The sequence below is a fragment of the Pleurodeles waltl genome, chromosome 11 (genome assembly GCF_031143425.1).
Source record: "Pleurodeles waltl isolate 20211129_DDA chromosome 11, aPleWal1.hap1.20221129, whole genome shotgun sequence".
In the NCBI taxonomy this organism is placed as follows: Eukaryota; Metazoa; Chordata; class Amphibia; order Caudata; family Salamandridae; genus Pleurodeles; species Pleurodeles waltl.
The window spans coordinates 64,290,743-64,313,617 of record NC_090450.1 but is presented as its reverse complement, the minus strand read 5'-3'; the positions used below and the strand labels follow the sequence as shown (position 1 = coordinate 64,313,617).

Below are 22,875 nucleotides of genomic sequence, written 5' to 3'. Positions count from 1 at the left end.
GAAAAACTCAAGAAATTGGGTGGTGAGGGTTGTTTAGGGTTCACCTGCACAGCGCATGCACTGTGCTTACGAAACCTTTTCTAAAGATAAAAGAAAACCATGAAAGGCACTTAGAGCACGCCCATTACTTACCTTGACTTACTATTGCCTAGCTCTCACGTCTCTCATTACCTTGCTTCTAAATGGTCAGAGATATTCCACTTCTCCTTCGTCTTCCTCCTGGGCTTCCAGTCTTCTGTCCTGCATAAAACATGGACCAAGTACTGCTCCCAGCGGCCTTTCACTGAGGGTTCTTGCATGTACTTTTTTTTTTCCCCTTGGCCCTCTCCTTTACACTTCCTTCCTCCTGCGTTTTCTTTTCTTTTTAGCTCCTGCCTCCCCTCTCAGTTGCTTGTAAATTAATCTCTAAATTCCTCTGATCTTTATTTTCATCCCCTCCGCTTGCCCTTGTTGTGAAATTCCCCCCCTTTCTCCCCCTCCTCCAGCTTTTGGTTGTTTTTTTAAAACCCACTACCATTTTCTGTTATTTTTAATCTGGCCCTGGCACTCCAGTTCTGTTTTTAATCCTCTCCCTCCTTCCTCCCTATCTATTTTTTTTTAATCCACTTCCCTTCTACCACTCTCTAGCTCACAGAGGTTTACAATTAAGTCATCTGCTTAACAAATAAGAAACGTTTTGCTGCTCTATAAGAGGCTGTGGTGGTGTAAAAAAATCCATTTAATCTAATTTGCCAATGGCTGCAGCTACAAAATTGCTCAGCAATTCCACATTGTTTTTGGCAGCCATGTGCACCTATGTTTACTTCAATCACAACAAGTTTGCGCATCAGTAACATGGACAATGCCATTTCATTTACTCAGTTTTCCACAGAGGAAGGTTTGGCCATGTAGCTTCTTACTTTGGTGTGCAGCTTGCAAGGCTACAGAGTGGAAGCAGCCATTGGCCTCTGCAACATGTCCATATCGTGTGAAGAGCTTTTTGACAATGTACATTTGAGTTCAGGAGTTAGAGTATGCACCCTGACAAAGCAGGAACCGCCTTTCGAGTCAGGGTGAGTCATATACACAATTTAAATTAACCTGTGATCAACATCTGGTCGTTTGGCACAGACCAGGCAGGCTTAACTTAAGAGGCAATGTGTAAAGTATTTGTGAAACACACTCGTACAGCAACATAGTAAAGGCACCACAAAGAGACTCCACGCATGTTTTGAAAAGTAGAGAATATTTATCTGAGTAAATAAAGACCAAAACAAAAAAAAAAATGTATACTTTCAAGATACGACATTCAGTAAACATGCTCGGAGATGCATTTATTTCTCTTAGCTTCCTTTCTGTAATGTTATTGAAAGATAAGTGAATTCTCTCAACGTGGGAGCGCAGAAGGCAGGGCTCCTACAAGTCAGAAATTGATGTGTTTGATGTTGCACCATTCAGCGGAAGAGACCTCATGGGTCTCTGATGTTCTGCATTACCCATTTCCTTAGCAGCTGGCCTCGTGTCATGGGATCGCTCCAGCGGGAAGCTGAAGCTGGGATTGGCCATGCGGACAGAGTTCAATGTAGGCTTGGCAGTCTGCTTCCCGAAGGGAGCGCAAGTTCGGCAATCCCCAGAGCAGGCTTTTTACTATGGAGTTGTCGATGTTGGGGGTAGCGGTGATCCGCTCCTGAGGTTGGACTGTGCTGATGCATTGACACAGAAGAAGCTTCTGCAGAAAGCTCGATCCTGGTGGAACAAAAGCGATAGTTTGCTTCTTCACACAAAGCAGCCAAAGCTGGCGATCAGGCAGATGGATGGCAGAGTCCCACAGCAACAGTAGAGTAGTGAACTCTTTGATGGCCCTGAAACTATGTGAAGAGGGGGCAAGCCCTTAGGGATCACTTTGAAAGAAGGCAGAGGACAGTTCTCCTTCAACAGAGCAAGGAAGCTGCAGACAGCAGGGCAATGAAGCAGAAAAGCAGTATTTCAGAGAAGCAGTCCAGTTGAGTCCTTTAAGTAGCACAGCAGTTCCTCTGGCAGACCTTGGTTACAAGTACAAAAGTGTCTTCGTTAAGGAGATCAGAAACCCTGTACTTATACCAAAAAGTGCCGTTGTTGTGGGAATGACTTCAAAGTAGGATGGTTGAAGTGCACAGAGATCCTTTCGTCCTAGTCCTACCTCCAGGCAGCCAGTAGAAGGTAATTTAGCCCTTTGTGTGGGGACCTTCACTATTCATGTCTTAAGTGCTAACTCCCCTCCGCCCTTCCTTCCCAGGAGGGCCCATCAGAATGCAGATGAGTGCTCCAACGCACCCAACATTCTTGTATTTGTGGCAGTCTAAGGGAACGCACAAAGTGTAGCACACAGAACTGTAAGAGCAGAGAAATGTCACTTTTTAAAAGTGGCTTTTCTAAAATAGTAATGTTAAATCCGACTTTACCATTAGAGAATTTATCATTACCATTCCAAAGATATGAAATATAACTCTGCTACTCCTTCCTGACTAGGAATTACAGCTTAAAAGTGTACTAAGAAATACCCAATGCTGGCCTATGAGAGGTGTAGGCCCCACAGAAGTGAAAAACGACTTTGGGAGTCTTTCATAACAGGACATGTAAAAATTAAGAGTACATGTCCTGCCTTTTACTTACATAGCACGCTGCCCTATGGGCTACCTAGGGCCTACCCAATTCATGGATGACCTCTATATAATAAAAGGGGAGTTTAAGGCCTGGTAAGAGGTTTCAAACGCCAAGATGAAGTTGCAATGAAACTGCACACACACGCTCTGCAGTGGCATGCCTGAGACGTTTACAGCGCTACTGAAGTGGGTGGCTCAATTAGTGCTGTAGGCCCACTAGTAGCATTTAATTTACAGGCCCTAGATATATGGTATACAACTTTACTAGGGACTTACAAGTAAATCAAATTTGCCAATTGTGTATACACCAATGTTACCAAGTTTAGGGGAGAGGCACATGCACTTTAGCACTGGTCAATAATAGTAAAGTGCCCAGAGACACAAGCCCAACCAAAAGGATATCGGCTAAATGTGAGGTGGAAGGTAAAAAGTTTGGGGGAAGACCACAATAAGGCTGCCCAGGTCTAACAATAAGCTTTGTGTTTAAGGTATAAACTTGTGTACCTTTGCATCTGCCTCTTCACTCTGCATGAAGAAATTGGTGTCTGCCACCGCATTCCTTCACTATTACTTAGCCGATTTGTTTGCACGCTCCAGACAGGCTGTAGTTTGTGTAACCTAAGCTGAGCCTTGAAGTGGCAGCAACTAAAAATCACTTTAGAGAATAAAAATCATAACAAACATAGGCAAAGACATTAGGTTTACCTGAAAGACCTATTGGCTTTGTCAATATCTTAGATGTTGCACAGCAGCATGGGCTGCTGTTTAAAAAGGCTTCAATTAAACAAAAAAAAGCAATATGGCGTAGTCCGTGGTGGCCATCTTTTTATTTACTTTGAGCCATGTTGCAACATCTTTAGCGAACATTGACACCAATAGTTTCAGTAGTAGACAAGGAATATTCATAATTCTTAACCGTGCATGTATCCAATCAAGGCTGAACTTTTTTAAATCTCATCTGACTACACCTCTAGTACTAGGCTGACATTTTGGAGGGATCTGTTACGTACTGTGCACCAGTTCTTCTCTGTATAGACTGGCAACTTATCAGGCCCATTAGAAAACCATGACGCCTTAAAATTTCTCATTACAAGATGCCCCTTGGAAAAGCCCAGCTAAAGTTGCAGTTGGCTACATACCTCAAGGAGAACAAAGGGTCGGTGACCTCAGTGCAAGCCCTATAGGTGGCAGCTGAAGCTACCATTATGGGCCAAGGTTGCGAAAATACACAATAACAGAAAGCAGGTGGAACAGTAAACAGCATTGCACATGATAGTAAATCTTTAACAAGAGAATACACTGCAAATACGATGGCAACAGACCGAATACTGATGGAGAGGGCACAAATGGATCGCATTAACCTGTACACTACTAAAGTGGAATATATGCTCTATAAATTGAAAATGTGCTACTACAAGCAGGATTAAAAGGTAGGCCTTTTGCTGGCAGTGTAGCTTAGGCAGAGTCTCAGCGGTAGCCATTCATGTAATACAGGATGGCAAAGGCCACTTGGTCCGAGGACAACTGGATCTCGCAACATTTTCTTCCTACTACAAAGCACTGTATTTGCAAAGCTAAGCCTACCATGTTTTAGTGCTTGTGGCAGAGCATTCCTGGAAGGAGAGAGGTCTAAAAAGAGAATAGCACAGACAATCTATTATCTCTTACAATAAAGCCCTTGTGAAGCTGGGTTCACTGTGTAATTCCATAAATAGACCAAGGATAAATTAATAGTACCACCACGTAATGCCTTCAAGAAGGCAGAGCGATCTGGAAGCTTAGCTTCTCTTTCCAGCAGAGCATTGATTGCAGTTCTCCTGAAACCAGGGAACGATTTATTAGAATGTGGTAACTATCACCTGATATTTCACCTTAATGTTGATTTCAAAATACTGGGAGGGATCTTAGCTTCTCAGCTTACAAAAGTTATCACATAATTGGTCCATCGTACCCAAATGGATTTTGTACCAGGCTGGACAACATGTAATCACATAGGAACCCTGGCACATTTGCTTTGGTTTTTTGAAGACTCTTATGATGAATCCTTAGACGTATTCCTGGGTGCCAAAAAGGCACTTGACTGCATCAGATGGAAAAAGACATTTAGTCCTCCTCAGGAGGCTAGCCCTGTGTGATGACTTAATTGCCAAAATCAAATGCTGTAAAAACTCCTGCACTGCACAGGTCAACTGTGGAGAGTTTTCACCTGGTCCGTTCCTTATTTCAGGGATACCCCTTTCTCCCTTGCTGCTCCTGCTAGCGTTGGAACCTGTAGTGGCCACTGTTTGTTAGTCAGCTGAGATCACTGGGATTGCCACCCTAGCAGGTCATTCCAAGGTATTATATTATGCAGACATGATCTTGCTTTACAGTCTCTGGCCTGAACTACTCCCACCTGCCCCTCATGCCAAACATTGAATTCTCTGTAATCTCTGGCTATGGAGTTAATTGGGATAAAAGTGAACTAATGATGATGTCATATATGGTACACGAAGGCTGTCATTGAGGGGTAAAAGTTTAAATGGAAACCAGATAGACCTAAACACCTAGGACTCTATATTGTTAGAGGTCTGAAAAGAGAAAGATCTTACTACCTAGACCCGTTTGTCTTTGGAACACATTCTGATTACGCTAATTGATCACAGTTGCACCTCTCGCCTTAGGAGAGAACACAAGCTGTAATAATGATAGTGGGCCCTAGATTTATGAATGTTCTGAGAATGCTCCTCTTACAAGTCAGAACTCCCTTACTTAGACTGAGTGATAACGGCATTAAGAACTTTAAATGGGGCAAAATCAAACGGAGACTGCGCATTTCTGGATTGGTGATTCATAAGAAATGAGTGTTCGATGGCATCTGTCGCTGTAGATACACATGGTATGCATGAGCTCGCCATCTGGTGTTGGGTCGGAGTGTTACAAGTTGTTTTTCTTCGAAGAAGTGTTTTCGAGTCACGGGACCGAGTGACTCCACCTTCTGTGCTCATTGCGCATGGGCGTCGACTCCATCTTCGATTGTTTTCTTTCCGCCATCGGGTTCGGACGTGTTCATGTCGCTCCGAGTTTCGGAACGGAAAGATAGCTGAAGACGGAAGATTTTCGACGGTATCGTTGCGATCCGGTTAGAGATAGACACATACGACGACGCGTTGAACATCGAAGCGCTTCGGTGCCCTTCGGGGTAGATTTCGGCACCCCGTCGGGGCCTAGTCGGCCCGACCGCGTGGAGGACAACGCCGATGGATCGGACCCCGTTTCGATTCTGCCCCGAATGCCACAACAAATATCCTTATACGGACCTGCACTCGGTCTGTAATCTGTGCCTGTCACCCGAGCACAGTGAAGAATCCTGCGAGGCCTGTCGGGCGTTCCGGTCCCGAAAAACTCTGCGCGACCGTCGAGCGAGAAGACTGCAGATGGCGTCCACGCCGAAAGAGCGTCGACAGTTCGAGACAGAAGAAGAACAGGAGGAATCCTTTTCCATCCAGGATTCAGACTCCGACGAGCTACACTCTACAAGAACTGTGAGTAAGACGTCGAGATCAAACCTTAAAAAAGGAAAGAAGGCCCAGGGGACGCCACTGCCAACCGGCCATGGCTCCACCCAAATTCTCGGTGACCAACAATCGGCACCGAAAAAGGCCCATTCAGTGTCGAGATCGTCCGACTTCGGTCGAGACACCGGCACGCAGCCTCCTCGGGACCGAGAGAGTGCTAAACAGAAGCATCGACACCGAGAGTTCGGTGTCGACACCGATCGACGCCGAGACAGTGGCGCCGAAGACCATAGAGGCCAAGAATTTTCGGCACAGAAAAAGAGGAAGGTTACCTCGGAGCCGAAAAAACAATCGACAGGGCTTTCGGAGCCGAAAAAAGCGACATCAGACCCTGTTTCTGGCTCCTATACCGAAGAGCATTCTATGTCTTCTCAACTGAAGAAACATAGATTTGAACAAGAACTGCAATCCACTGACGTGGATCACACGCAAAAGCGTATCTTTATTCAGCAGGGGACTGGGAAGATCAGTACCCTTCCACCTGTCAAACGAAAGAGAACGCTTCAGTTTACTCCTCAGCAAGACACAACACAAAAGGTAACACCTCCTCCCTCGCCTCCACCTGTAACTCCGGCTTCGCCAACTTACACCCCGTCACATTCGCCAGCTCACACCGCCATGAGCCACGACGACCAAGATCAGGATGCGTGGGACTTGTACGACGCACCAGTGTCTGATAACAGCCCAGACACATACCCAACTAGGCCATCACCACCGGAAGACAGCACAGCCTACTCACAAGTGGTGGCTAGAGCAGCTCTATTCCATAATGTGGAACTACACTCGGAACAAGTAGAGGATGATTTTTTATTTAACACCCTCTCCTCAACCCACAGCTCCTACCAAAGCCTGCCGATGCTCCCAGGCATGCTACGCCATGCAAAAGACATTTTCAAGGAGCCAGTTAAAAGTAGGGCAGTGACGCCTAGGGTGGACAAAAAGTATAAGGCGCCTCCTACGGACCCTGTCTTCATCACCTCTCAGCTGCCACCAGACTCTGTGGTGGTAGGGGCTGCCAGAAAACGGGCAAACTCACACACTTCTGGGGATGCACCTCCCCCAGATAAAGAAAGTAGGAAGTTCGATGCAGCCGGGAAGAGGGTTGCTGTCCAAGCAGCAAACCAGTGGCGCATCGCAAATTCACAAGCGCTGCTAGCGCGATACGACAGAGCCCACTGGGATGAGATGCAGCATCTCATTGAACATCTCCCAAAAGATCTGCAAAAAAGAGCAAAACAGGTTGTTGAGGAGGGTCAAAACATTTCCAACAATCAAATACGCTCCTCCATGGATGCAGCAGACACGGCCGCAAGAACCATTAATACGTCGGTTACCATCCGTAGGCACGCATGGCTCAGAACGTCTGGATTCAAGCCAGAAATTCAGCAGGCAGTGCTTAACATGCCAGTAAACGAGAAACTTCTGTTCGGTCCGGAGGTCGACACAGCTATAGAAAAGCTCAAGAAGGACACTGACACTGCCAAGGCCATGGGCGCACTCTACTCCCCGCAGAGCAGAGGATCTTATAACACCTTCCGCAAAACACCTTTTAGAGGAGGGTTTCGGGGTCAGGCCACACAAGCTAGCACCTCACAGTCCGCACCGCCCACCTACCAGGGACAGTACAGGGGAGGTTTTCGGGGCCAGTATAGAGGGGGGCAATTTCCTAGGAATAGAGGAAGATTTCAAAGCCCCAAAAACACTACCAACAAGCAGTGACTCACACGTCACTCACCCCTCCCACACAACACCAGTGGGGGGGAGGATACATCAATATTACGAAGCATGGGACAAAATAACTACAGATACATGGGTCCTAGCAATTATCCAACATGGTTATTGCATAGAATTCATGCAATTCCCTCCAGACATACCACCAAAATCACAAAATTTATCAAAATACCATTCACAACTTCTAGAGATAGAAGTTCAAGCACTACTGCAAAAAAATGCAATAGAATTAGTACCAAGCACACAAATAAACACAGGAGTTTATTCACTGTACTTCTTGATACCAAAAAAGGACGAAACACTGAGACCAATTCTAGACCTCAGGGTAGTAAACACATTCATCAAATCAGACCACTTTCACATGGTCACACTACAAGAAGTGTTACCATTGCTCAGAAAACACGACTACATGACAACCCTAGACCTCAAGGACGCATATTTCCATATACCAATCCATCAATCACACAGGAAATATCTAAGGTTTGTATTCAAAGGAATACATTACCAATTCAAAGTATTGCCTTTTGGTTTAACAACCGCTCCAAGAGTATTCACAAAGTGCCTAGCAGTAGTCGCCGCACACATCAGAAGGCAGCAAATACATGTGTTCCCGTATCTAGACGACTGGCTAATCAAAACCAGTTCGCTCACACAATGCTCAAACCACACAAATCAAGTCATACAAACCCTCTACAATTTAGGGTTCACCGTCAACTTTGCAAAATCAAACATTCTGCCAAGCAAAGTACAGCAATATCTAGGAGCCATAATAGACACAACAAAAGGAGTAGCAACGCCAACTCCACAAAGGATCCACAATTTCAACAGGGTCATTCAACACATGTCTCCAAACCAAACAATACAAGCAAGAACAATACTACAGCTCCTAGGCATGATGTCCTCATGCATAGCCATTGTCCCAAACGCAAGACTGCACATGAGGCCCTTACAACAGTGCCTAGCCTCACAGTGGTCTCAAGCACAGGGTCACCTTCTAGATCTGGTGTTGCTAGACCGCCAAACTTACCTATCGCTTCTATGGTGGAACAGTATAAATTTAAACATAGGGCGGCCTTTCCAAGACCCAGTGCCACAGTACGTAATAACAACAGATGCTTCCATGACAGGGTGGGGAGCACATCTCAATCAACACAACATAAGAGGACAATGGAACATACATCAAACAAAACTGCATATAAATCATCTAGAATTATTAGCAGTTTTTCAAGCACTAAAAGCTTTCCAACCAATCATAACCCACAAATACATCCTTGTCAAAACAGACAACATGACAACGATGTATTATCTAAACAAACAAGGAGGAACACATTCAACGCAGTTAAGCTTGTTAGCTCAAAAAATATGGAAGTGGGCTATCCACCATCAAATTGGTCTAATAGCACAGTTTATTCCGGGGATCCAGAATCAGCTGGCAGACAATCTCTCTCGAGATCACCAGCAAGTTCACGAATGGGAAATCCACCCACAAATTCTGAACACCTACTTCACACTCTGGGGAACACCACAAATAGACTTATTTGCAACAAAAGAGAACGCAAAATGCCAAAACTTCGCGTCCAGATACCCACACAAGCAATCCCAAGGCAATGCCCTATGGATGAACTGGTCAGGAATATTTGCTTACGCTTTTCCTCCTCTCCCTCTCCTTCCTTACCTAGTAAACAAATTGAGTCAAAACAAACTCAAACTCATTTTAATAGCACCAACGTGGGCAAGACAACCCTGGTACACAACACTGCTAGATCTGTCTGTAGTACCACACATCAAACTGCCCAACAAACCAGATCTGTTAACGCAACACAACCAACAGATCAGACACCCGGACCCAGCATCGCTGAATCTAGCAATCTGGCTCCTGAAATCCTAGAATTCGGACACTTACAACTTAGCCAAGAGTGTATGGAAGTCATAAAGCAGGCCAGAAGGCCATCCACTAGACACTGCTACGCAAGTAAGTGGAAAAGATTTGTTTGGTACTGCCATCATAATCAGATACAACCACTAGAGGCAACTCCAAAACATATAGTAAATTACTTGCTCCATTTACAAAAAGCAAAGCTAGCCTTCTCTTCTATTAAAATACACCTTGCAGCAATATCTGCATACCTGCAAACTACATATTCGACTTCCTTGTATAGGATACCAGTTATCAAAGCATTCATAGAAGGGCTTAAAAGAATTATACCACCAAGAACACCACCTGTTCCTTCATGGAACCTAAACGTGGTTCTAACAAGACTCATGGGCCCACCCTTCGAACCCATGCACTCTTGCGGAATACAATTCCTCACCTGGAAAGTTGCCTTTCTCATCGCCATTACATCTCTAAGAAGAGTAAGTGAAATTCAAGCGTTCACAACACAAGAGCCTTTTATACAAATACATAAAAATAAGGTCGTCCTACGACCTAATCCAAAATTTTTACCAAAAGTTATTTCTCCATTCCATCTAAATCAAACGGTAGAATTACCAGTATTCTTCCCACAGCCAGATTCTGTGGCTGAAAGAGCACTACATACATTAGATGTCAAAAGAGCATTAATGTACTACATTGACAGAACGAAGAACATCAGAAAAACTAAACAGCTATTTATTGCATTCCAAAAACCTCATGCAGGTAACCCAATATCAAAACAAGGTATAGCCAGATGGATAGTTAAATGCATCCAAATCTGCTACCTTAAAGCAAAAAGACAACTGCCCATTACTCCCAGGGCACATTCAACAAGGAAAAAAGGTGCTTCAATGGCCTTTTTAGGAAACATCCCAATACAAGAAATATGTAAGGCAGCCACTTGGTCTACGCCTCACACATTCACCAAACACTACTGTATAGATGTGCTATCCGCACAACAAGCTACAGTAGGTCAAGCTGTATTAAGAACTCTATTTCAGACAACTTCTACTCCTACAGGCTAAACCACCGCTTATGGGGAACTAACTGCTTACTAGTCTATGCATACCATGTGTATCTACAGCAACAGATGCCATCGAACTGAAAATGTCACTTACCCAGTGTACATCTGTTCGTGGCATCAGTCGCTGAGATTCACATGGACCCACCCACCTCCCCGGAAGCCTGTAGCAGTTCAGAAGTTACCTTCAATTTTGTACATTTGTATATATATTACTTAATCCTTTAATAGGTACATACTTACATTTTTCATTGCGCGGGCACTATTACTATAGTACAACTCCTACCTCACCCTCTGCGGGGAAAACAATCGAAGATGGAGTCGACGCCCATGCGCAATGAGCACAGAAGGTGGAGTCACTCGGTCCCGTGACTCGAAAACACTTCTTCGAAGAAAAACAACTTGTAACACTCCGACCCAACACCAGATGGCGAGCTCATGCATACCATGTGAATCTCAGCGACTGATGCCACGAACAGATGTACACTGGGTAAGTGACATTTTCATTCAGCCTCCCTTGTGTCGTCACTATTACACGGCACTACATATTTTACAATTGGTTTACATGTGGCTGTGGCCAATCAATGCCTTCCTATGGCTCCTAATAGAACCTAACCTCATACATAGCACCCAAGCCTCCAACTGTTTTACAAATATAGAAAGTATGCCTTATTGGTGTTAAAGCCCATAGTACAAACTAGTGTAAAGTACTGGATGCCCTCACACAAGTCACTACAGATTAAAGACGGGCAGCATATTAGAGCTCCTCTCTGAGAGTATGTTATCATTTGTGTAGGGGGTCGACCCATTCCCTGGGAAATAAGGCAGAAAGCAGGTATTCATACTGTTGATCAATTGTTGGCGGGGGATTTGAAGGCCTTTAAAACACAGAGAGGAATACTACTTACCCCAGAACAGAATACTAAGACCCCTACTGTGAAATCTCAGCCTCTCCCATTCAACAATATTGTATGCTTTGGGGACTATGTAAAGGAGTAAAGTTGGGTTTTGTATTTTTCTAATTAATCGTTTGCACTGTAAACCTCTTCATTTGCACCTACGTAGAAAATGGCAGACATAGATTAATACACTACAACTAGGAAGAACGGGAGGAGGTGATAGGGAATCTTAGACTCAGGGGTACAGGAGTCCAGACTGAAGTTATATCTTCTTAAATCACGTCAGGACAGGTACTGGAAACTCTAAAAAGGGTTGACAATAGACCTGCTACTCCATTAAAATTACTGCCAATGTGGCCTGCCAAGCTGTGAGACATCATATATTTTCTTTGATTATCCAGACATGTCATTTTGGTCCTTAATCGGTGCCAGCCTAGGTGATACACTAGAATCGGCCCTTCAGATGATAAAAAGAAATGGCCCTCGTTCATAACACAGCTGATTCTTCTCCACTAATGTATAATACATGACATACAGTAATAACTGCCATGACTGCTGTCGACATCTGTATTTTGTGATACTGTTGATCAGCACAGGTGCCTGTACATGGTGAATGGCTCACTGAAACGCGTAAGGCAGCCTCCCATGAGAGACTCGTATACAAGTTACAGGAGTCTTTGGAGACCTTCAGGTCTATTTCTGCACCTCATAAAAGACCTATAGTGATGCAACTTATCAGATGAACGCTGTTGTACAGTAGAAGCCCTCCCCGCCCTTCCATGCTACCCTGTAACCTAGCTCCCCCTCCCTCCACCCACCGCACTGTTTCACCCCGCCGCCCCCCCGTGTTACTTTCCCAGAACTAGAAGACTGCTTCTTCCCGGATTTTTGAGACATGGTTGTATACTCTGCCAAAGACAATTCATTCATTCATTATAACTGTCTTACCAATATTATCACATGTTATACATTGAACTGAGAAGCTGTGAAGGGCACTTATACTGAGGACGATTGTAGGCAGTTGACTGAAGGACTGGTCACTTCATCTAAGCTCTTTGCCTAAAACGAAGCTGCTGACACGATATACATTTTGAATAGTTCAGTAATTTTGAACTCTGCTGAATATTGAGAGTGTATGTATAGATTCTGATGACTTACCATATTTGCATTGCTATTGAAAACCCACAAATAAACAATGCAAAGAAAATAAGCTAAGCTTGGGTCCTATGTCTTTTGTTGTTTTGGAACTGCTTTGTTGTTTGATTGCGCAGCTTACACCTCGGTCACAATTCACAAGGCTTCCTTTGGTAAAAGCATCTGATACCTTGTGCACCAGTGTAGCAACACCTGTTTTTGACTGGTTTCCCTTAATGATGTAGAAGGATGCACATACTTTCTCACACAAGGTTAATAAATGTTGGTGGTTTGTTTAGTAAATATGACAAAGTGAAATTTGAGTGTGCCTGACACATAGGACTAGATTTATTTACTGTTTAGAACATAGCGAGGGCTAAATAATGGCCCGATACGTCTTGGTAGGTAAAAGCATAGAATCTTAAGAAGGTGGACTTTTTCACATTTCTGTAGTTTAAGTCTATGCGATGTTTTAAACTTTCATTTAAAAAAAATTATATTGTGTAATACAAACTATTGTATTTGTTTTATTGTGGATGTATTAGATGGTACAAGTCATTTTACTCACTAAGGGCAAAGTTCTTAGCCCTTCTTCCATTGTTACCAATTTCCCAACGGGGTACTGCTTATAAACTAGCTGCTGCTGCTGTCACCTCCTTAATGACCGATCTCATGTTCTTATCTCTCACATCCACCATTTCATATACATAACAAGGCATGGAAAACCCTTGTATTGGCTTCTGTAAAGAAGTGTATGTGATAAAAATTATAGAAACGGTATAACGTTTAGAGTTGGTTTCTGTGTGCTTTGGTTTTGTCCATATAATAGCGGATACATTTAAATGTTTGTCTAAACTGATTTTTCTTTTTCTAGCACCAGCATTAGATGTGGACTGGCAAAGTAACAATACGTTTGCATCCTGTAGTACAGACATGTGTATTCATGTGTGTAAATTGGGGCAAGATAGGCCCATCAAAACATTCCAGGGACACACAGTAAGTTCCTTTTTATTCCTTTACATTCTAACAAATTACTTTCAAGATTTTAAGTAAATAAGTCTTAAATATAAAGATTATTATTGTACAAATAGTAAGTTGTCAGGAGTTATACAGAATACTGTTGTTCTGATTATCAGGTTATTTTAAACAATAAACCCAGATTGACCACATTTTTTTTTTATTAATCCCTTCAGAATGAAGTAAATGCAATCAAATGGGATCCAACGGGCAATCTTCTTGCTTCCTGTTCTGATGATATGACTTTAAAGGTATGGTAGAGACTCTGTGTAGTGTGTGTTGTTAGAAAGATGTTGTATTTGTTTTGATGGTGTATGGAAAGGGCTTCCATGTCGTGTGATGACCACAAGGTGTTATGTTATGGGACGCAGTGCATAGCAGTGTAGTTGATGAAGTGAGGAGACTCAGTTTTGTGGTTTTCATTATTTTGGTAGCTTTGTACACCTCTGCAGGTCCTTTTAATGATATTCCATATGATATAATTTGGTTAGCAGGCTACTGTGCTGGGCTGTCCATTCGGAGATTTGGTGCATAGTTGTGGTTCAGAGCTGGCATGGTTGAAGGGAGAGGGAAGTTAAGTGCCCTAGCATTCTTAGTCTTAGGTTAGAGGCAAGCATTTGCTAACACAAATCTCGCCTTAATAAGCATTTCTGCAACAGTCGCACACAAGTGTCTAAATAACATAGTATTTGCAACAGCTTTTGCAGTTGCAGATTCTTATGGGTCACAAGGACCTATAATGGCAACATAGTACATAAAACAAAGCTTAAATAGGTCCTGCCATGCATATCATGATGTTTAGGTTTATGTAGAATCAGCTGTACAATATATTATTTCCAGGAAAAAAACATCCAGATAGAGGGGAGAAGGCACCTGTCCAAAACTGTGTCATAAACCCTAAGACCATATATGTATTTTTGAATGGAAGAGGAATGGGCAAATGTATCGCTGGGATGTGGAGAATGTGATTAAATCCAAACTTATAGAAACCTTTTTTGTAGAAATAGGAGGACTAGTTTTTAAACATACTGCACAATGAAATAATTATCCAGTTAATGATTTTGACATAACACATATATCAAATTCTTGGCCAAAATGACTTAATCAAACAGGAGACCAAACATATTTGAAATGGTGTGCAACAAAGACATGCTATATACGTGTGGTAAAGCAGAAGAAGCATCTCAAGGTTTAGAAACTTTCATTTGAGTGAGAATCTGTGTATTGCTACAGAAAATATAGCAATTACAGGATAAGTCGTAAAGTCTTGTATGGAAATACACAGGCAAGGCAGTAGAGACCACATGCTACGTATGGACTTTTAGTAGTTAATCAAATATGACTTGGAAATTAAAGAGTCTGGCAAACGTACTTGCTAGTGAGAGAACCATTGTGAGTCTGTAGAGCAGTGAATCGCTTAGCCTTCCCTTCAGACGGACTGGCATTCAGTGATCCTGCTGAAAAACAAACAACATGAATCATCTCCAGTGTTTCATTTGTATACTCTAAATTATGTTGCAGTCCTAAGGCGTGGGCAATGTTGAAGTAGAAGTACGGTTTAAGTAAATTATGTAGTTTACTGGACTTAGTTTACTTTTTCACATGAAATTCCCAATATTACATCCCCTCGTTTGCACACTTCCCAAGCTAAAGTAAATTGATATTAGGCTGGGAAGCGATATGCTTTAGCACCAGTATTGTTTATTTTTAAAAGCTTCAAGTTATTGTCACTTAAATTGTATGGTAACCAGAACATTCAGACTTTCACTGCACTCCTCAAACATGCAAAGTTTAGAATAATGTGTTAAGCACAGCTGCAGGTTACGGAGACTTTTATTTCTTATTAATAGCAATATGCAGGGTAAATAATTTATGAAGGTGTACCTCTAATATTTTTCATTGTTGTCCCCAAAGAGAATCACTGCTTGAAGGCATCTTTTAAATACTTTTGTAGTGTCCATCTCTTATGCACACCTATGAGTATTCAGATTCTCTTTTAGAATTACTTACCAGACCTGCTAGGCCAAGTCCTTCTAATACACTGGCCTGTCATCTCACTGAAGCAGGTAATGTGCAGTTGAAATATTGTGAAGTTGCATTCCTCTTTATACCTTATAGTAGGCCGACCTGGATTTCTGTACACACTCTTTCTGGAGTTTAATAATACAAAAAAACAGCAAGGAAGTTCAGATAAAGATTACTAGTATGAAATGAATCGAGAGATTGAAATAAATTAGGGACAGAAGTCTTGATAACTGATGTATAATATTACCTGAGAGTTGCATGTAGTGATAGATTGGCAGCAAATAAAGACAACTTATTTTTGAGAGGTACAACTGGGGATTTATTAGATGTCAGCATTTGGAATTGACATCTCCAAGCCTTTGTCTTGCTCTGGCAGCCAGAGGTTTGAAAATTGGGAAGAACTAGATCTAACTGCAAGGATATGCAGGAATATTCCAAGTCGAAGATTAGCTCTCCACATCTTGGTTACTCTTACTAATTGAAAAGAGTAGGTTTCAAGAAAAGACCATGCAGTTCATATTGTTCTGCATCATTACCTACTTTAAAAAAATTGTGGACTCAAACATTTAGCGTAATACTGGAAGCATTGGAGTGTGAGCCACTGCAGTATATGCTTTTTTTGTAACAATATTTGCACTTTTTTTTTTAATGATTGCCAGCATATTTTACTTGTCTGCTGTTGGCTAGCTCGTCCGGTTCGCTGCTTTTTTTGACCAGCCCTTGTCTCATTACTCTGATCATGAGATACCTGGCCAGCTCATTTTCAACCCATTGTTGCCCAGAGCCTTTTGCTGTTCTTCCTAGGTCTTTGACTAGCTCATCATTGCCCACTGGTGGCCTGGGCTGTCCCCCACTTATCAAGCCAGCTGTTGGCCACCAGGCTTGCTAGTTGCCATCTGTCTTGCTTGACCACTATGGAGCTCTGGCCCGCACACTGGCTTCCTCAGCGCTACTGTACAACTCTTGGTCACCCCCCTTTTACGTTTTTGAGACATTCTAACAATAGCTTTCCATACACAGCCCAGTTGGGGTGCACTCCTGCTTCCCAGTCCTCTTGTGGAACTCTGACCCCAAGCTATTAAAGATTTCTCTGCTTCACTCTTATTATGGCCAGCTCTTTACCTCCAGATTGGGTAGCACTCTGTACCACTAACTGTACATGAATGTCCTTCATCTTTTCCACCTTTTGTTAGCTCTTTTCCTTCTTTGCTCTTGGACAGCTCTCTGCCCACCGTTTGGTAGTTGTCACCTTTCAGCTGTTGGACAGCTCTCTGCTCGCTTTTTGAACAACATTCTACCCATTTGTGACATCCTTCCTTTCTGCTGGCCACCTCTGTTGCCTCCTGTTGTGCAGTGGTCAGTCTTCTTTCCCTCCTGTTAGGCTGAGCTACAGTTGAAGAACGGTGTGGACCTCTTGTATTGGAGTCCGACGTTTAGATAGCCTTTGGAGAAGATTTCTTTTTATTGTCCTGCCCCCTCTACCTCCTTGCACCTGCCACCTCAATCCTGCTGCAGAGTTCTGTTGGCCTCTCTTTTGGGGAGCTGTATTACAAACACTACTCCAGAACCATCTTTTGGCTTGCTATATCATTGTTCTGCAGTTCATTGCCCACCTCTAAACATCACACTTTGTTCTGTCCCCTCACCCTCCAGATGAGGGCATGCTACAACTTGTAGCATCAGCCATTCAAAGTTCCGACTCTGTCTTGTACGAAACGGGAGCTAGGTTTCATTAGTGAGGATAATTATTTTTCTCATGGGCCCCTAATACTTTGAGTGAAGCGCCAGCAGTTCAATTCTTTAAGATTTTAATGTCTGCAATCTATATAGATTTCTGCACCTTGAGCAGCTTGCAATTAAGGTGCCAGTTATTTTGAAGAGCTGTGTTCTGAAAGTCTTTGATAAGATCATAGATTGTGGAAGTTAACCTGCATGTCACCCCCTAGGATGACGTGGTGTAAACCATGTAGTAACTGTTGCAAACATATGTTTTTAACAGACACAAAGTCTGCTTGTGGTTCCTGAGATCGGACCATGACTCTGACAACTGCACCCATATGAACAGGTATGCCATACTTTACAACACCAAACACAAAAAGACTTAATGCTGTGACCAGATCGAAAGGTAGGTCTCGTTCTCACAGCAGATCGTCATCTCGGCTGAAGTATTGAGTAATTACAAGAAAAATCATAAGAAGTGGGAATGAGTCCCATCTTACAGATTATAGAGAGGGCGCAAAGGTATCAGCGTTCCACCCGGTTTGCTCCTGATCGTCATCAGAGCCGATTCAGTGTCTGGTCCCAGGGTTTCCTGAATTTCCAGGTCTGTCTGCAGTGTTGCAGCAAGTGGAGGGCTTCAGAGGTGGCATACTGCACATGTATAGCACTTTTCTGTCTTCCCCTGCCTTGCTGCGGGTCCCAAAGTTCCATAGGGGCCTCAAGCCAGATTTCTGCCAGCTGCGTCGCTTGACCCATTATCAGGTCCTACACAGACTCTGATGTTGACTTAGGTGTCAGTTGCCTTCGCACTGACGCCTGAAGATGATGTAAATCCCATTGTGCTATCCGACCCCTGCAGAATCCACGTTCACAAAGATTGTGCCTGGGTCTAACTGCCGTGCAGCAAGTAGACAATCCTTCAGATTCCTATACCTTACTCTTACCACATGTTAAGGCCCACACTTTACACAATGTTTTTGGCACCTACTCGGACAATGACAGCTAGGATGAGGGGAGGCACTCTGTGCTGTAATATAATGAGGAAAATTGGTATGAAGAACCGAAATATGCTAGAGGCCTGGATACTGGCTGTGTTTTAACCCTGTGCCAGTCTCCAGTGGTCCTGCCGCAGAGGAAAGCACCTCATTTGCAGTGGTTATGCAAATGGTGATGGAAGTTCCAGATTTCAAGATCCCTACTATGAAAGTGAAGTCTAATGTATTAACTGAGGGACTTCAGCTAGGTCAGCCTCCTGTATGAGCCTTTGTTACTATTTAATAAAGCCCTTACAAATACCTTTTAAGCACTTGGTCAAAGCCACGTTCAGGTATGTCTGGTAATCGGCAGGTCATGGGTCACTGGTTTTCTTTCTCAATACCTGACACCAGAGAAGCTGTTGGTCCTGGTGTCCACACACAAAATAAATCAATGCTTTTCCCTTCACTCCACCTGACTAGGAATCTAAACCAATATAGACATTTGGAGTACAAACGTTCTCCCCAAAAAGCCTTTCGAGCTGCCTTCCAGGTTGCTACTCAAATGTTCTTCAGTATACAGTGACACAAGTTTTACCAGCTTTTCTGGATGACCTTCAAGCATACTTCACCCAGTCTATTTACGACTGTTGTGATGCTGCAAAGTTATATTTGTTCTGGTTTGAACATGACTGCTTAGATTGAGCAACTGGCACTAGTGTGCCTCTTCTGCTTCATGCCTGTTTGAGGGCCCCAAGCTTCTCCTGTGATGCCTAGGCGTGCTTAATGGACATCTGTTTGACGGCTCTCATCCCTTTGGTTAGGAAGCAGACTCAGTGTTGGAACCCTTCAAGAAGAGCAGCCACAGTACATTCTTTTGGCCTTCTGGATCCCACAGGACAATTCCACCAACTATTTCACCCTCTCCGTGGCTGTGGTAGATGTTTTTCCCAAACTCCAGCATCCTCCTCCAATCCATCAAGTCTTTCGTGGTCAAGGCTGTGATTCTCCAAGACAACTCTCATGACAGCAGGGACAATGTGCAGTGCTGCGCCGCGCCGCTCCAGCCACTGTCGCAAAACCAATTTAGTATGTCCTTGCTGGCACATAGCCATCCTGTCAGAGGTTGTGTCCAGTATTTCCTCCAAGGCTAGAAGGCCATCATTTTAGACAACTGGGTCCTCCAAATTGTTCACTGAGGCTTTGCCCTCCAACTTTTCTCTTCCCTGCCACACTTTCAACCGTCATCAGGCTGGCGTGGGATCACTTGTCTGTTTTGCAGGGGCCATAAAGGGAGGGAGTAAGTAGGAAGTGGGTGTTACTACTTTCTTGTGCAGAAGGAGAACAGAGGTATTTGTCCTCTTTTAGATTCTTCTTCCTGTGGACGGACAAATTCAGGATGCTCAGGCTAGCCCAGGTCCTGTCTGCTCTGTACACCAGAGACTGAATTTTGTTCATGAAAGTTCCTCATTTTCATATCCCTGTCCTACAGGCCAACAGGAGGTATTGGTGGTTCAGGAGTTCTTTCAGTTTGCAGTGCTCCCTTTGGAGCTCCCCAATGCCCCTTGAATGTTCATGAAAGTGATAGTGGGAGTCACAGCACACCTTCGGGAGTCAGGGGTAACAGTCTTTTCCCCCACCCTGTTGAATGGCTGCTGAAGATGGGTTTTCCTCAGACAGTCATAGATCACAACTATAAAATAGCGAACATCTTAACATTGTTGGGGTTTACTCTCAACGTCCTGATGTCGCATCTGATTCCCCTAGTACTCCAGTTAAACTGAGCTGTTCTGGATACAGTACTGTTTCATACCTTACCAACCCCGTGCCCTCTCGCTCTGAGAGACTGGGACATTTAGGCTATTATCCTTATGTTTCAATCTCTGTCCTGGATCTTCCTTTGGATGACTTGGAAGCTCCTGGGCATGTTATCCTCTTACATCCTGTTAGCCAAATAAACTAGTTGGCCCTTGCAGGCATGGCAGTGGAACCTCAAATCCCAGAGGGCACAACATCAAGGTAATCTTTTGTATTATATCCAGGTTTAGGAGGAGACTGTAAATGAACTGCAGTGAGGGCTGCTGAGCTGAAATTCGTCAGTTGCAAGCCTGCCCTAAACCCTACCCATGTCTGACAGTGGTCACAGGTGTATCACTGTTGCTTGGGAAGGCCATCTGGGGGAGGTGGAGATCAGAGGACTTTAGTCTCTGGCGGAGAGTCGACTCAACATCATTTGGGTTGGAGTTGGGGGCGATTCACTTGATGTTCAAGCCTTTCTGCCCACCATCAAAGGATAGCTGGGGTGCTCACAGTCAACACCAAATGGAAGTGGCTGGGCCACCAAGGGAATATCTAGGTGGATTTTTAAATGCTAGGCTGGACAAACTCAGCTGCAGGCGACTAGCAAATAACGAATGACAGTTGTACCTGTAGGTAGGGCAGGGCTTCTTCAAGCAATGGAAAGAACCCTGCCTCAATGTATTCACCACCGCTGAGAACCTGAGGTGTCGGCCTTTTTGCATGTTGGAGTTAACAAAGCAGCTGTCCCTGAGTTATGATGTCTAATGTAAGCTTGTGGCTCCTGCGTGCTGTCGCCACCACTGCCTCTTCTGCCCGAGTTCTGAAGAAGATTAGGAACAACAAGGCCCAAGTCATTCTAGGGCAACGGTACTCCAAGTATGGCCCGCGGGCTGCCAGCGGCCCCATGGACCTAGCTTGGTGGCCCGCGAGACGCACAACAAACGCCATATCATAATGGCCGTAGTATGTAAACATAGAAGAGGGCCGCGGGAGCACGCGCAACAGTGGCTTCCTTGCGCATGCTCCCGCGGCCCTCCTCTATGTTTACATACGGCGGCCATTATGATATGGCGTTGGAGTGCCTTCCCTTCCAGTATGCCGAATAATTCTATTGTTGAGGTGAAGTCCTCTCACAAGTTGCATCCAAAGCACTAACTCAAGACAGTTTTTAAAGTTTGAAATTCCTTTAAGTTAATTAATTCTGTTCTGAAAATAAGCCTAATCTATGCTGTTCCGTTGCCTCAATTAGTGCGATATTCAGGTACCGGGCAAATATGAATAAAAGAGGCAAGGTTGTGTCCGCATACACTACCTCAAGAGGATAAGGAAGATATAGGTCTATGCCGATCAATGATTAATATATAAAAATTGAATTGTTCAATGAAACGGATTGTTCCCCCTCTAAGCCCCGCCCCCTCTAAGCCTCTAAACTAAAGTTTGTGAGTACCCATGTTCTAGGGGCACTGGAATGGGCCAGAAGTGTGTGATATCCAAAACTCCTTGGCATGAGCATTTGTCCTCCAATCAAGCTGCCTTTTCAGGAAGATCTTCTGTTGCAGAATCCCTGCCCCACTGACGTCCTATTGGCTACCTAGCCAAGTCCAGTACGGGGTTCTTGTGAACAGGACATTTGCGCACTGCCATTGGCCTGAACCTGGGGACCCAATTTTTTTGATGCAACACCCCACTCCCAATAGAGTGATGGTCCAAGCCTCTACCTCCCATGTCGTGTTCCCTTCCGCTTGGCATGGCTTGTGGGCTGGCATAGGAGGGGTAGAGAAAGGACACTGCTTCTGGGGTCAGTGCCAAAGCGAAGATGGCCCAGCCAAAACACAGGCTTCCCAAGTATGCCTCTTCAAGCCCCCGCACCCCTGCCCGGGTTAAGGATCACGTTAGCTCTGGCCTGTCTGCCCCCGACCCAGGAAACTGGATGGTACCAACTGGATGGTACCATTAGACTTGAAGGACACTTATTTTCATACATCTGTCCTGCCTACCCACAGACGTTACTTGAGGTTCCCAGTAGGATAAAAGTACTTTGTTCATGCTTCATTTGGGCCTTACCAGCACCCCTCGGGTATTCACCAAGGTGATGGTGGTGGTTGCAGCTCATCTGCGGAGATCAGGTGTTTGACATCCTCTATCTCGTCGACTGCTTGTTGAAGATGATTTCTCCCCAGGCTGTCATCTTCCACCTCCAGACTACGGTGGACCTCCTGCATTCACTGGGGTTCACTATAAATGTGCCAAAGTCACACCTGACTCCCTCTCAGACTCTCCCTTTCATCAGAGCAGTTCTGGACACAGTGCAGTTTTGGGTTTATCCGCCTGAGCAGCGAGTCCAGGATATTCAGGTTATGATACCAATGTTTCAGCTTCTATCCTGGATTTCAGTGAGAATGACTCTAAGGATGCTTGGCCTCATGGCCTCCTTCATCCAGCTGGTGACATTGCCAGAAGGT

At 44.1% G+C, this 22,875-nt stretch overlaps 1 protein-coding gene across 4 annotated transcripts in view; it reads left to right on the top strand.

Annotated features, from left to right (window-relative positions):
- The window catches only part of TBL1XR1 (TBL1X/Y related 1), a 411,343-nt gene that overhangs the window by 321,239 nt on the left and 67,229 nt on the right, over positions 1-22,875 (top strand). For all 4 annotated transcript variants that reach the window (XM_069213060.1, XM_069213063.1, XM_069213062.1 and 1 more), the window contains exons 12-13: positions 13,753-13,874; positions 14,072-14,146. In XM_069213060.1, the coding sequence (XP_069069161.1) occupies positions 13,753-13,874; positions 14,072-14,146 (197 nt within the window). The remainder of the gene's footprint in view (positions 1-13,752; positions 13,875-14,071; positions 14,147-22,875) is intronic.